The 16,267-nt window shown below is 52.1% G+C and overlaps 1 protein-coding gene across 5 annotated transcripts in view; it reads right to left on the bottom strand.

Moving 5' to 3' along the window:
• The window catches only part of TBCD (tubulin folding cofactor D), a 175,135-nt gene that overhangs the window by 130,936 nt on the left and 27,932 nt on the right, over positions 1–16,267 (bottom strand). For all 5 annotated transcript variants that reach the window (XR_009499404.1, XM_059906846.1, XM_059906847.1 and 2 more), the window contains one exon: positions 14,100–14,232. Coding sequence is in view for 4 of the 5 variants with exons in the window: in XM_059906846.1 (XP_059762829.1) it covers positions 14,100–14,232 (133 nt within the window). In the remaining variant the exon portion in view is untranslated. The remainder of the gene's footprint in view (positions 1–14,099; positions 14,233–16,267) is intronic.

Raw genomic sequence — 16,267 nt, 5'->3', positions numbered from 1 at the left:
ACCACTCAGGTCTCAATCAACTTTCAAAGTTATAGTAATTATACGCTTAAAAACGCAAATAAATGTCTTGGTATAAAAATAACTAACATAAATTTTGCCAAATTTTCTAAAACTGTGAAGCTCACTCTAGTACGCCAACAGCTCTATGGTAGAAAATACCACCAGGAAGACTTATCGTCTCAGCTGCTGAAACACCAGAATCACTGCTGTCCTTTCTGAACCCTGCCCACCCCAAGCTCCGTGCTGAGTCCGGGCGGCAAGAGGGGAGGCCTTGCCACACCCAGCTGCATGGCGGGCAGACACAGCCAGATTAACAGACATGAATGCACAGTTAAGCATCACTGAACTCGAAGTACCCACTCTGTGTTCTCTTCCAGTGGACACTACAATCAGAATTACTATCATGTGGGAAACAACAAAACTTTCTTTTGTTTTAAAAAAGAAGTCCTCAAAATGGTATGCTGATTATGTAGAGTACACACTGAAGTATTTACAGGCAGTGGAGTGATTTAATTTAAAACAGTTCAACAGCACAAGTGTGTGGTTGTATATTTTATTTTAATATACACACATGTGTGCACATGTGCACACACACACAACATGTATACATAAAAATAAAGTCAGGGATTCAAGGACTTCACAAAAGAGCCTACAGAAGCTAAAAGGATAACAAAGGAATTTTATAAACAACTTTACAACAACAAATTAGACAGGACTTCCCTAGTGGTGCAGTGGTTAAGAATCTGCCTGCTAACGCAGGGGACACGGGTTTGAGCCCTGGTCCGGGAAGATCCCACATGCCGCAGAGCAACTAAGCCCGTGTGCCACAACTACTGAGCCTGCCCTCTAGAGCCCGCAAGCCACAACTACTGAGCCCTCATGCCACAACTACTGAAGCCCACGCGCCCTAGAGCCCATGCTCCACAACAAGAGAAGCCACCGCAATGAGAAGCCCGCACACCGCAACGAAGAGTAGTCCCTGCTCGCCGCAACTAGAGAAAGCTCGTACACAGCAACGAGACCCAACGCAGCCAAAAATAAATAAATATATATTTATTATTTTTTAAAAAAAAAACAAATTAGACAACCCAAAGTGGACAAATTCCAAGACAAATTCCAAATAAGCAAAAATGACTTAAGAAATAGAAAATCTGAATAGACTTGGATCATGTAAAGAAATTTAAATTAGTACTTTAGAATCTTTCCATAAAGAAAACCCCAGGCCGGAGGGGCTTCCCTGGTGGCGCAGTGGTTGAGAATCTGCCTGCTAATGCAGGGGACACGGGTTCGAGCCCTGGTCTGGGAAGATCCCACATGCCGCGGAGCGGCTGGGCCCGTGAGCCACAACTGCTGAGCCTGCGCGTCTGGAGCCTGTGCCCCGCAACGGGAGGGGCCGCGATGGTGAAAGGCCCGCGCAACGCGATGAAGAGCGGTCCCCGCACCGCGATGAAGAGTGGCCCCCACTTGCCGTAACTGGAGAAAGCCCTCGCACGAACCGAAGACCCAACACAGCCAAAAATAATAAATAAATAAATAAATAAATAAATAAATAAATAAATAAATAAATAAATAAATAAAAAGAAAATCCCAGGCCCACATGGCTTCACTAATGAATTCTAGCAAACATTTAAGGAAAAAATACATCCTGCATAAACTTCAAGAAAACAGAGGAGGAACAGTTCCCGGTCCTCGCCTGATACAAAAGCCACAGACATCACAAGAAAACCGCAGATCAACATCCCTCATGAACAAACATATAAAAATCCTTAGGACTTCCCTGGTGGCGCAATGGTTAAGACTCCACACTCCCAATGCAGGGGGCCTGGGTTCAATCCCTGGTCAGGGAACTAGATCCCACATGCATGCTGCAACTAAGAGTTCGCATGCCACAACTAAGGAGCCGGCGAGCTGCAACTAAGACCTGAAGCAACCAAATAAAATAAATTAATTAATTAAATAAAATAATTTTTTTTAAATCCTTAACAAAATACTAGCAAAAATGAATCCAGGAACATATTAAATGGATTTTACTCCATGACCAAATGGGATTTATTCCCCATTTGCAAGGAATGCAAGGCTGGTTTAACATTCAAAATTGATTTATATAATACATCGTATTAGCAGAATAGAGAACAAAAACATACAATCAGCTCAGTAAAAGCAAAAAAAGCACCTGACAAAATCCAACACCCATTCATGATAAAAGCTCCCCATCAACTACAAATAGAAGGGAACTTCCTCAATATGATAAAGAGCATCTATGAAAACCCACAGCTGGTATCATACTTAATGGTAAAAGACTGAACACTTTCCCCTAAATAAATAGCAAGAAATCGCAACAAATTTTCAATGGAGTGGTGAGAAGGTGCGCCACACTAGAAGTGGGGCTACAAGAGGAGGATCCAGCTTGTCCCAGATGACCCAGAGGGGCTCCACAGAGTCAGCAAAAACACAGAGCAGAATCTTCCAGAAGGGTGGAAGGAGGTCTAAGCCATCAACAAAATAAATTAGAAGTAGACTATATTAAGGGCTAGTGAAGAAAAGAAAAAGATAAGCAAACTACAAGAAAATCAAAACGGTACAAGTTGTGGTCCACATATGAAAGAAACAAAAATAAGACAGGATTCTGATCAATGGGAATGTTAGAAAGTAGACTCCATCTGACATTAACACCAGGCACAACGCTCCTTCATAAGGACCCTGGGACTGCAGAGCAGAAAACGAACCCCTGTCATGAACGTTATTGACTGTAAAAGTTACAAACCAATAATTCTAAGCCCAAGACTTAGAGAAGGATACAGAACGGAAGGGAAATGCTGCCAACTGGTATCACGTACAAGTGAACGCACACAGGCACCGGCTGAGAAGAAGCAACGAGCGAGGCAGGCGGCAGGCACCGGCTGAGAAGAAGCAACGAGCGAGGCAGGCGGCAGGGGAGGAAAAGCACCATGACATCCTCTTACAAAGAGGGGTGAGATCAGGAGACCCTGTGGAGAGGGGATGGCAGAGGAAACAGGTCCAGAGCACCTAAAAACAGTGACATTGTCAACAAAGCTGGGAGATGGCAGGAGGGGCGTCAGCAAGCCAGCAGATGGGCTGGAGCACATCGTGCAGGAGGAAGGGGCAGCAATCACCCTCAGCACAAAGCGGGCTGTCTCCGGGAGAAGGGGTTGTGCGGACAAGAGCGGACAAGGGCTGATGTGTTTTCATCACCAAGCCTCTGGACTGCTTAATCTCTTCAAGTGTAGAATAAAAATGATTTTTCAAAGAAGAAGGAGCTCCTCCTACTCTACCCGTTGAATGTGCTGAGGATTCTCCACGAATGTCGCACAGAGAAGCATCCAGACCCCTGACCACCTGTGTGACGGGGCAGGAAGGCGCCCTCTCTGAATCTCAGTTTCCTCAGTAAACGACATGCGGCAGTGACGGTACCAGTTCGCTGAGCCACTCAGAGAATAAAATGCAAATGAACATAAAACGCATTATATTAACCAATGAGATCAGAATTGTCTCCTACCTGGTAAATACAGACATATTCCTTTCGTTCGTCCGAAAACTATTTTAAGAACTCTTCCCTAGGTTTCATTTACAAAATTTAAAGTTAACTTACTCCATGTAAATTCAAATGCATCCAATTTAATATACTTGGATATATATATATATATATATCCATATATAATATGACATAAGTCATCCATTTTCAGAACAATTACTCCTGAGCAGAAACACCTGGTTCCTTCCATGCGAGGACTTGGAATCCAGGAGGGAGCCAAAAGCACCAAAATACCCACTTACAGTCTGCAGACCAGTGGAGTGATGGGGTCCACACAACGTGCGATGAGATGCCTAACAGTGCCGGGGGCGGGGGGGGGGGGGGTGGCTCAAAAACAAACCTCACCGAGAAGCTTCCCTTCAGCAGCTCTCAGCACAGGGACAAGGTCTACCGATGGGCACCCCATGCAGGCGGGCCACGGGTACACTGTTCTACTGGAGCATCGGGTCAGACAGGCACCTTGGCCTGTTCACCCCCCTCACTCCTGGCAGCTTTGTTATGAATAGAGCAGAGCCTCCTTTTACTCTCAAATACACAGTGTGGATAAAAATCATACGGTCACCCTATGTGGTAAGTTCTCTGACCTCCTCCCCTCCACAGCCAGGGTCTCTGGGGTCAATGCTTCCCTCCCTGGGGCCAGGGGTCTTCCAGCTGCTTCAACCAATGGAGCCAGGAGGAAGCAACACTGCGACTGCCAAGCCCAGGACCCTCTGCCTGGGACGCTGCCCCTGGAAACCCAGCAGCCACGTGCAGAGGCGCCACGCAGCAGCCACAGTCCACAGGCCCAGCTGAGCCTAACCCTTCTAGTCACCCACACGGTGCGGGCTTCTCAGGCAAGGCCCTTGGCAGCAAGGGGCAGAGACAAGCACCCCCCGCCCCCGCACCGGCCCATGCCCTGGCCTGTCAGGACCCACAGAATCCACACACAACAGCTGCTGTGCGAAGCCACAGGCTTAGGGGGTGGCTTGTCCATGACAGACACAACTCCCTCCTCAGGATCCGTGTGAGGGACTGAAATCTCACCCTGCAGGCACCACCCTGGCAGCAGTGTGCAGGACACACGGGGAGGCCACTCTCAACGTCCGGGAAGCTGAGGGGGGCACCTAGACCAGGGCAGACGGTCTGCAGGGGGAGGGAGGCTAGACAGGCAACGGCAGGAAACAGAACTGACAGCACCTGGTGACCACTTAAACGCTCTTTGGTCTCATTCACTAATAAATAATAAGAATTTAAAATACGAGGAAAGGCCCCAAATGCTCTCACACATGAACATCCTTCATTTGCCAAATTCCTTACAAAGTCTAAGTAAGAGAAAAGAACAAGTAGTGAAGACTTCCCAGGACAACTGTCACTGACACAGCCCGCCACTGGGCATGGGTAGATGGTGACAGGCCCCCATGGTCCCCACCCCCACAGAGGGGACCAGCCCCGAGGCCAGGCTGCAGGCCACTGTCTGGACCAAAGGGGACCCAATACCCCATCTTTTATGGGTTCAAGGTGAGTTCTTTTTATCCCTACACTTTTCCTGACCTTGAAGCCCACAGGATTTCCCAGGGGCGGGGGTGCTCTGTACACACAAAGGCAAAGGTCACAGGAGTTACGGACTCTCCCGTGAACAGACTCAGAAGGGCTAAGGGGATGAAAAGGAACAAAAATCACAGAGGGCCAGGGCTTTGATTTTGTTTCTTGGTCTATTTTTCCACGTAAAGTAGGGCCGTCTTCACTGCCCTTCCCTCCTGAGAGCACACGGTCCAACCCAGCATGTGCAGAGAACAGTGACCCTCAGCAACGGGAGGAAGTGGCCGACAGAAATGCTCTGATCTTCAGATGGTCAGGAGGATCCATCAGCCAAGCCACTAAATGGGGAGTGTACCCCATTTTTCATGGAAGCATAAAACATGAGCCAACTGAAAACCACCAGCTGGAAGCACACACTCCATACAAGCCATCACACCACAGAGAGACGAGACCATACAGCACGCCCATCTGAGGAGAGATGACCGCCAGGTCTGTTCCTGTTGTTCTAAATACTAGCACAGCACAAAGTGCAAACAAATGCATTTCTCAGTAATCACTCTAAACCACCACACCTTCCAATCACTACCCACCCAAGCCAGCTCTTCTGCACCGTGCAACCAGCTTCCCTCCCCAGGGCATGTTCTCCAGCCGTAAATCACAGGCTATAGGTTGTTGCAAGCAAGTCCGCCCGGCTGCCAAGCAGGAGATGCTGGTCTGAGGCCCCTGAAGGCACCACTGAGTCAAGGGCAAGAAAAGCAGCTCCACCCTAGGCCCTGGGAGAAAGGGGCCCACACCACACGGCTCAGGGGTGCCACTTACTAGCACCCAAGAACTACCCTGCGAGCTGATGAGCACTGGCACTGCGGGGCACCTCGCTGCATGACGGCCCCACTCCCAGTCCCTCAGAAAGACGTGACATCCCAAACACACCGACCAGCAGACAGGATGGGGCTCAGGCAGGGCAAGCTCCCCCATTCTGTGCTCCTGAGTCCTGTCCCAGGGCAACAGAGGGGACCACGCCCCAGTATCACAGCTGTTCCTGGATGTGCACACACAAAGGGGACAAAACATAAACAGAAAGGACCATCAGCACTGACACACAGTTTCAGGCTGGACGCCACTCCAGAGCTTGACTGATGGTCCTTGCTGGAGCCACAGAGCCGAGCCAGGACCAAACCTTCCATGGAAGGCAACAAAGCCCAACAGCTTGGCGCCCTCTGAGTAATACCCAAGGGCGCTATGACGAATTCTCTTAACTCACACTCCAGGCCCCCCTTCCCTGCAGGTCAGACGAGAAGAACCCCACCACCTGCACCACCCTCCACCCCGCCCACCCTGACACACACACACACACACACACACACACACGACTACTGGCTTGCAAAAATAAAAGGGAGGGGGAGGGCCACCACCACCCCAAGAAATGACAGTAACCTGAAACTGTACAGGTGAGCACTAAGAAATACAGAAGGACAACTGGCCTGAAGGCCGTGCCCACCAGACTGCGCTCAGGACCAGGCCTGAGGGAGGGGAGGGGGCAAGCCAGCCCAACCAGAGGCACCTGCCACCTCAAGAAGAAGCAAGACATCTGTTCTCTCGAGAGGTGCCTGGTTTACTTCCTCAGGACTGCATACATTAAGGGGAAAACAAAAAGCTTCCAAATGTGGAAAAATTTTAGTTGTTGAAATTGAGTTTTCAATGGCTAGGATAAACAGCTGATTATTATCAGCTAGGACCCAGAATGAAAAAATACAATTCTGATAAAATACATTTATATCAAGTAAACTATAAAGGATTTTAAGTACACAAATATGTAAATAAAAATTAACTTCAAAGAGAAATGTTTAAATGATCAAAATAATCACATTAGTTTTATCTTCCCATTATGTGTTAAATCTCTTCCTAACCTAACAGTGAAATCCCAATCATAAACACACACCTTCACAGGAGGGGAGACAGCCCGGCCCACCCCAGTCCCTGACTGCAGCTTCCTGCGTCCTGTCTGGAAGATGAGGCTGCACGACACCCAAGAGCCCAGAGGACACTTGACGACTGTGACCTCCTGTTTTCAGATGTCAATCTGCTCATAACGACGTCTTCCACCACCTCATTATCTACCCAGCTTCCTCAAATGTTCTCAACAGCCCCCATGAAGTCAGGATCCTAATAACAAGCTGCATTAAGATGTTCCCGTTTAAATGACCCCTCCTAGACCCTAGCGTTTGGGCTGCCTGTGGTCCTACTACTCGGAGGGGCCCAGCTTTCCAGGGCAGGGGGCGGATGACTGGGAAGCCACTCGGGGTGGCCCTCGTCCAGCCCACCCACCCCAAGAGAGCGTGGTCAGACTCTACAAACCATGAGCAACCACACAAAGGTACAGGCACAAGCAGGCTTTCTACCGCCCCTAATACAGGAATTTCAAACACCATGAAGCAGAAAAAGCTAAAAGCTCTTCCCTTAAAAGGGTTAGAATCAGTCTGAAGAGCAGTAAAGATGCTGCCACACCTCGACCTCCACTATGGGAAGAGCAAGCCTGAGGATGGCAAAGACCCGCAGGAACAATCTTGGAGGGAGAGCCAGACCAACCGACGCCAGTCCCTCCCGAACATGCCTTGTTAGGACCACTTACTCAGTGCTAATGATTCTTCAGATAAAAATCGATTCTCAGTCAATTCACAAGTACCAGAAACACTGATCATACATCTCCTATTTGCCTAACAAAGTGACGTGTAAAGGATGCAAAAGGCACAATTCCTGCCACAGAAACTTAGAAACAATCAACATAAAGCTTGCAGTTCCCAGAGCAGAGGTCTGAGGAGGCGGCTGTGACACACAGGGGAACGTCCCGAGAAGAGCTGGCTCGGGCGCAGGAAGTGGCAGGGGTCGTGCTCTGGTGCCAAGACCTGGGGGAGGAGGGGGCTCTGTGCAGAAGTGAGACAAGAGGAGACACAAGGAGGAAAGGGAGGAAGAGCCTCGCCTGGGACCAGATGGGCAGAGCTGAGCCCACTGAGGGGCTTTGACAGGGCAGGCGACCTGGGCAGTAGAAAGGAGCATGGGACCCAGAACACCCAGAGGCGGTGTCACTGCCCAGAGGGACCCTCCAGACTGGGCCAGCCCCTGAATGGAGGGAGGGCAGCAGCAGGCAGATGGCCGAGAGGACCCTGGACAGGGTGGAGGATGGGCCAGGGAAGCGGCCAGCACAGCCCGGCGAGCACCGGACCAGTAAAGGAGGGCAGGGCCATGGAGACGCCTCAGGCCACCTCCCCACCTTGGGGCTCGGCCCTGGACTCAGCCTGTGAGAGCGCAGACAGCGCCGGCCGGCATCCTCCTCTGCGGCTGGGTCTCACTCGGAACTCATGCGGGAGGAGGGAAAAGTCACAGCACAAGACGCTACCTTGACCTGCGGAGCCTGAAGCACAACAGGTGCACAGAACCAGGGCTCTGGGACCAAGGACAGAAACCAAGGACTAAGGTCAGTGGAGAATCGGGCACAGACAGAGCCTGAGGGACCCCTGCGCTGGAGGGAAGGTGAGGGTGGCCAGGCAGCCAGGTAAGTGGGGGCTACGAGGTGGGGCACCACGGTGGAGGGACAGTGGCCAAGCAGTCTGCATTTGTCACACAGAGCACAGCGCTCTGTGTTCGTCTCTCATCCAAGAGGCAAAAGCACTGCGATGGCCAAGCCCCTTCCCGTGCAAGCGTGGGCCCAGGCTGGCTGCCTGCAAGCACACACCTGTCCAGCAGGACACGTCACCCCCTCACACAGCAGGTGTACAAACCAGGCCGCCGGTGAACGGAGACAAGCCTCACACCGTGCGTGTTCTAACAAGACCCGTGCACTGGGGAGCCCGCCACGCATAAAACACAGTCACGTGAGATTAAAGCAGCCTCAGAGTTGGCTGCTCCACATCTTAGACCCACAAGGAAACTGAAGATGCCTTATTTCACCTGAATCCTACAGGAGCACATGAACATTACATAAACATGCACACCCTGAAAATGGTCACATTCAAATGGTTCTACCACGTTTTCCTCCACCGGACACCCTGCCCCAGGCAAGTGCTATGACTAAGAAGCCCAGTTTGGTTAATTTGTCCTCTGGCCAAACAACTTTAATGAAACCACAGGGTGCCGTTTCCAAAGACTCCTGAAAGAACAGGAATCAAAGCCACATGAGAAATGTTCTGGGTAAGCAAGTGCCTTCTCTTCAGGTTCAAAGATGAGCTCACGCCACGCTCTGAGGCCAGAGGCCTGCTGCTTCCCTTCCACAGACGGGGGCATGGAGAGGGGCTGCTCCCGCTGGGATCTCAGGTGCTGCTGTAGGACCCGCTTCTCCCTGGGGGGCAGAGCCAACCACGTCTGGAGTCTGGGGCGTGCATCTGGGGTGCGACCTGCCCGTCCGAGGGTGCGGGCCACCTGCTCGACAGCCACCCTGACCTGGACACGAGGCTCCTCCACGTCCTTAAACCACATGCCAAACCAGGGCCCCCGCCCTCCCCACAAGGGGCTCAGGCTGTGGGACTGTGGGCATCTGCCGTCTTCACTTCCCGGGTCTTTAATCTTGTTTGTGACTGCTTTACCCTTTAACAAGGTGTACTTGTGACAGTGACAGAACGGATAGAAGAACCCTCACTGTGAAGGGGGGACAATCCCAGCAGCTGGCAAACAGAATGGCGCGCCCCCGTCCGCTGCCCGCCCTTGGGAAGCACACAGAGCCACCTGTCAGTCTCCAATCTGAGGAGCCAGAGCGGAGATGGCATGCCTGCCTGTGTGAGCAGAGCACAGCAAGTTCAAAGGACCACCAGCCTCAATTTTTAATATTGTTTCCCTTCCTTGAATTTCCTAGATTTCCATTAATCCTAATGCTTAAAGAGGGACTAAACCAAAGGGTGTTTCAAAGATCTACAGTAAAGAGGCCTTCCAATGAAATGAAGTTGCCAAACACTTATTTCCCTGCCAGAGGGTTAAAAATCATCCCTGCAAGAGGAAGAGGCTTCAAGGGAAATAAAAATCAAGCGCCAGTTTCGATGGTACTTGTTACGAGTCCACCTGTTTCGCCTAACCCACACTAATGAGCAGGTGGATAGAATGAAGCCAAGTGCACCGAAGGAGGCAGATGCAATCCTGAAGCGCAGCACACCTGCAGGTTTCATCATGCACAGCGGACACCCAGCCTCCCCGTTCAGGTCTGACAAGCTCATGGTGAAACCGCTCCCGCCCGGGAGAGTTCAGCACCAACACTGTTTCCTCCTGCCCGGGCGGCAGTAGCAGCAATTAAACCAAATTTCTCCTTCAAAAAAAGGAAAGGAAAGAACGTGCATGATTCCAGAAAGACCCTGGGTTTTCCAGAGGAAGCACTGGGCTTCTGAAGGCTCCAGAAGGATGTGCCTGCACTGGGAGCTGAGGGAGGGCCAGGCCTCCCCTACCCTGGCAGGACTCTTACACCAGGTGATACCCTCACTGAGGGCGCATCTCCCCGACAGCTCCGGGGTGCAGCTGCCAAAGGGCCTCGGCCCCGCAGGGCTTCCTCCTCTGGGCCGACAAGCGGGCAGGGACACAGGGTTCGACTTTGCTAAGCCTTTGGGAAAATCATTTTATTCCTCAGGAGGAAGAGAAAACGGAGGCCTTCTCTCCTCCTGAGTGTCAAACGGGGAGACATCCCAATAAAAAGCACTTCCCCACTCATGGCCAGTGAAGGGGCCAGCAGGAGGGCAGCAGCGGGCTTGCCAATGCCTGTGCCCCACTCGGGGAAGAAGGAACAGAACTTGGGAACAGGGTTTCCCTGGTGGCGCAGTGGTTAAGAATCCTCCTGCCAATGCAGGGGACACAGGTTCAAGCCCTGGTCCGGGAAGATCCCACATGCCGCAGAGCAACTAAGCCTGTGCGCCACAACTACTGAGCCTGCACTCTAGAGCCCGTGAGCCACAACTACTGAAGCCCGGGCGCCTAGAGTCCGTGGTCTGCAACAAGAGAAGCCACCGCAGTGAGAAGTCCTCACACCGCAATGAAAAGTAGACCCCGCTCGCCGCAACCAAAGCCCACACACAGCAATCAAAACCCAACATAGCCAAAAATAAAATAAATTAATTAAAAAAAAAAAAAGAACTTGGGAACAACCTAGTGACAAGCAGTAAAAGGATCAAAAACGTTAAAAAAGAAAAAATAAGGACCCGTGGGCCCAACCACGGCAGAACTGGGCAGAAAAGTGGCCCCACAACCTTCTCAAGCCAAAAAAGCACTGGCGCCCCCCAGGACTCTCGCTGGTGGCCTGACGCACAGGCCCGCCGCTGCCAGCCCAGGCAGGGGTTACACAGGCCTCGCCAGCTGCAGGCCCCAGGGGTGGTCACTGCCGGCCCCAGCCCCATGGTGGAGGCACGTGCGGCTCGGCTACCCTGACCTGAACGCAGCAATGGCCTCTGGAGAGGCAGCTTCCAGGCCAGGGGGGCCTGGCAGGAGAACCCAGGAGCCTGTCAAGGACACAGATTCCAGACTGGGGGAAGGAGGTCTAAAGCAGGACAAAAGTGAGTCAGGAAGCAGCACCAGCGTCTGGGCGGGTCTACCCTGCAAGACCAAGTGGACTGACAGGCTTGGCCGTGTTCGTCAGACCCTTGTTTCTCTGTGACCTAAGACTTCTCAATGTGACTCATGCAAAAAACTAAGAATCCACTTACACTCAAACTTTCAAATAAACCATCTCAGCTGCATCCACCAGGGCTGGATGCCCTGCACCACCTCCCTCCCCCGCCCGCCCAGGACCCCTGCGGCAATGTCCTGGTGACCAGGACCACCCCCTCCCCTCTTGTCAACACTCAGCACCATTCCCGGCCAGCCACCTCCAGCACTGACCCCCATCACAGCAATAGAGTTCTCCTTAAGCACCTCCCCACACATGCAGCTGGAACGAGAGCCACCTGCAGGCACAGGCTGATACCTGTGTTCCATCAATATTACAGGTGTGCAAGCCATGACAAATTTTTAAAAAACCTCAGAAACACAGAAAAAAATATTTAAATTATTGTTAAACTGGGGCTTCCCTGGTGGCGCAGTGGTTGAGAATCTGCCTGCCAATGCAGGGGACACGGGTTCGAGCCCTGGACCAGGAGGATCTCACATGCCATGGAGCAACTAAGCCCGTGCGCCACAGCTTCTGAGCCTGCGCTCTAGAGCCCATGAGCCACAACTGCTGAGCCCGCGTGCTGCAGCTGCTGAGGCCCGTGCGCCTAGAGCCCGTGCTCCGCAACAAGAGAAGCCACCGCAATGAGAAGCCCACGTACCGCAGCGAGGAGTAGCCCCTGCTAGCTGCAACTAGAGAAAGCCCGCGTGCAGCAATGAAGACCCAAAGCAGCCGAAAATAAATAAATAAATTTTAAATAAATTATTGTTAAACTTAAAAAAAAAACCAAAAACCTGTTGCTACTATTGTAGCAAGGAAATTGAAAATATATGCTCAAACAAAAACTTATACACAAAATTTCAGATCAGCATTATTCAGAGTAACGAAGAATTCCCATACAGTGGAGTATTGACCGTTAGAAGGAACAAAGCACTGACACAGGCTGCAATGTGGAGGAACCGTGAACACATGATGCTAAAGGAAAGAAGCCAGACTCAAAAGGTCACATTGCACACAATTCCACTTGTATGAAATGTCCAGAATAAGCAAACCCAGAGAGACAGAAAGTAAATCACTGGTTGCCAGGGGCTGGGGGATGGCAGGGGAGGAACAGGGAGGGACTGCTAATGCGTGTGGGGTTTCCTTTAGGGGTGATGAGAGTATTCTGGAATTAGACAAGTGGTGATGGTTGTACCCTGTGCATATACAAAATAATCACTGAACTTATATACTTTAAAAAGGTGAATTATGTGAATTACATCTCAACTTTTTAAAAGCCAATGTAAGTATAACATATCATTTATTTACAGAATGAAAGGACACATGAGTAAACAGATCACCTCATCAGACTACAGGAACATGTTTTATTTTTCCAGGTTTCTTTTTAAAACATCTTGAGATACCCTCATCATGTAAATGACAATCCTTCCTGAAGACAATGGCATCATAAATGAAAAGACACAGATGAGAGAACATTCTAGGTGCAGGGCAGGCAGGGCGGAGGACTGTCCTCTCCGATTCTCCCACCTCCTGTCCCTCCGCCCCAGGACATCACACCAACAGCCCCACTTCCCCCAGGCCCTCACGCCTCCTACACCCCGTCAGAACCTGCAACAGCCAAGGAAAGGAGATGGGATGACACCCAAGAATACGACATCACGCTGAGTCACGGCCCAAACGCCACCATTTAAACATAGTCCAAATGCCCTGCTCTCCTCAAAGTGGGCCCTGGGCTCTCCAGCTTCAGAGACAAGGGCAAGGACAAAATCACACCCACTGCAATGAAAAAGCAAGGACCACAAGGTCCAGGGAGGGGAGCCCTGATCCCAGAGCATCAAGTGTGGCAGCCTCCCCTCCCCCGCAGAATTTAAACTCAATTGATCTTTCCTCCTAGAAAAGGCACCACCAGACAAGCAAAGCAGGCAGCCAGGAAACGGTGGGAGCTCTCAGGCCAGGGGCCAGGTCTGCGCTCAGTACAGTGGTTACAAATACCCTGAGTATCTGAACAAGACCAAATTTCAAATCACCTTATTTCCTTCAAGCTGGCTCCAATCATTTTTCTCTGTAACACAGCCGAGCAGCAGGAAGCTCGAGGAGGACACGCCCCTGCCTGCCTGCTGGCTCCAGCTCTGCAGGCATCGGTGCCCCCTGGCGGCGATGCGCAGGGCCACCAGTCCACCCCCTTCCCCAGAGCAGAAAGCCCATCGCTAACAATGCAGGGCCAGCCCTCAGTCACAGGGCCCGGTGCAAAGCAGCAGAGAAAAGAAACCGTGTTCACTGTCCTGTCGGGGTTCAACATCTCCTCCTGTGTTCCAACCACTTCCCCACGAAACCAAGGTAAACAGGGCTTGTCCCCAGGGTTCTGACAGCCCCACAAGCTGACCGCTGACCGCCCCGCACCACCGGGACAGTGTTTACCAGGGCCTGCAGCATCCCGTCCATGGCGATGACCCCCTCGATGGTCTGGAAGGAGGAGGAAGCCAAAGTGCATAGGCTCCAGTCCAGGAAACTCGCCATCTTCTTCTGCTTAACGTCGGGCCGCGTGACAAACCTGCCAAAAGGGAACAGACAGGTAGGTGACAGCTCGACCGAGTCCCCAGCTGCCAAGAGCTCACCCTTTCCTGGCCCACTGCCACTCTCCAACCTAAGACCCTGGCTCTCAGGTGGCAATTCCCACCACCACCTCTCTGGGGTCTCACACAGTCCCCACGCCCCCCACTTCCCGCCTCCTGAGCCCCCTCATCCCGAGACCCTGTGTAGCATGGGACCACCTTCACCTGAGCCCACCCACGCCCACTCCTCGGCCCAACTCTGTATCCCTTCACCTTGGGACCCCATGCTGCCATCTGCGACCTCCCTCTCTGCATCTGCCATGGGACTCCTTCCCCGTCCTCTCTGCCTGCTGCACACGCCATGCAGAGCTCCAGCTGTGTCCACGGCCCAATCGTCCCCACCGCAGGCGTCTGCTCAGTGCTGCACTCCCGGGGTGCTGGCTCTCGCCCACCCTCCTGTACACTGGTCTGGGCCGGCAGCCACCCTCGGGCTCCCACACCGAAGCCCAGGCCCCCTTCACTCCTCTCCAACCAGTGCACACACCCATCCCCCAGCTCTCTAAGGCTGAGCCCCTGCCCTCCTGGGGGAACTTGCAGTCTTGGGGCAGAAACACAGGAAGCACGCAAACAATGAGAAGGAAACAGTTGAGTGAGAGGAGGACGGCAGGCGCAGGGACAGCGTCGCGGGAGGTGACCTGTGAGGACCTCTCGCTCCCCTAGCTGCCCCCACAAACCACACCCAGAGAGGGCTCAGCACCAATACCACAGAAACACGCCAGGTGGCACTCGCCCCGGGAGCAGCACTCAACATGCCTGGCTCTGTCCTCTGCACCCCTGCAGGAGTCTCCTGTCCTGACCAGAAGCCCCCACAGGCCCCTCTTCCCTCAAAACCGCCACTGCCGCCCCGCGCAAGAAGATGCTCAGCCAGCGCAGGGATTACACTGCGGCCACGTAGAAGGTCTCCGTGTCGGTAAAACAAAGCTGCCACGACTGTCTTCGCCCACCCCCTTCAGGGTACACACCCAGAGACTCGGTCACCGAGGACTTACCAAACTTTAGGATGCTGGTTACAAAGGCGAACTCACGTGCCACCCCCGCCGGCCAAGAAGTTGTGTTACGGCGGGTCTGAGAAGAGGGCCCAGGAATTTCATAAAATCTGCACCTCAGAGTGATCATCTAAAATGGATAACTGGTAATATATACCCTATCTCAATGTCCTTGGCCCTGTTTAAAGCCCCTTGATTCTGGAGGGGGCCACAGGATGAGGGTCACACCCACAGTGACCTGATCCTCAGCCTGAAGACAACAGCCGGCCGGCTCTCACCCTGCACGTGGGCAGGCACAGCGCCTGCAGTGGGGTGGCCCTCAGGACAGGCAAGGTCACAGGCACAGAACGGCCCACAGGGCTGGTAAGCGGCCCTGCTGGGACCCAAAGTCCAACTTGGAGACGTGAGTCACCGCGCCAGCCACTCAGGGGCCACGCACCCTGCTTCCTCCACCCACTCATCTGCTGAGCAGGCAGGAGGCTGATGTTCTGTGTGCAGCCTGTGGCGGCCAACTTCCATTCCTGGGCAAAATCACACAAGGTGAGTTTCCAAATTACAGTAAAAACCTAAGGCTCCTTTGAAAGATTTAAGCAAATAGGTTATTTTATATTTTTTTTATTTTTCTCTCTAAAAAAGAAAATGTTATGTTCGCAGCAGAGGTCCAGAAGTACAGATAAGCAAAAATAGAAAATACCTATCCCACAGATGTAACACACAGAACGAGACCCTTCTACACAAACTGAAAGATCTCTGAATCCTACACTTCCTTCCCTTTTAGGAAAAGTTACATCACAGACTACATCTACTTTCAATGTGGAACTCAGCTAACATGTGCAGGTGTTTAGAGACCCCACTGTCTTTCTCTCAGGAAGGTGATCTCCACAAGAGTGATCAGCAAAACCTTAACTACAGGACTAGACCTACCAGAGGGACAAAGGGCAAAACACCAGTGGGACACACTGCTGCCCTGGACCCTTGTCAGTACTGT

This window comes from Balaenoptera ricei, chromosome 20 (genome assembly GCF_028023285.1).
Source record: "Balaenoptera ricei isolate mBalRic1 chromosome 20, mBalRic1.hap2, whole genome shotgun sequence".
Lineage (NCBI taxonomy): Eukaryota > Metazoa > Chordata > Mammalia > Artiodactyla > Balaenopteridae > Balaenoptera > Balaenoptera ricei.
The sequence above is the reverse complement of the archived record's forward strand: the minus strand, read 5'-3'. Positions and strand labels throughout refer to the sequence as shown.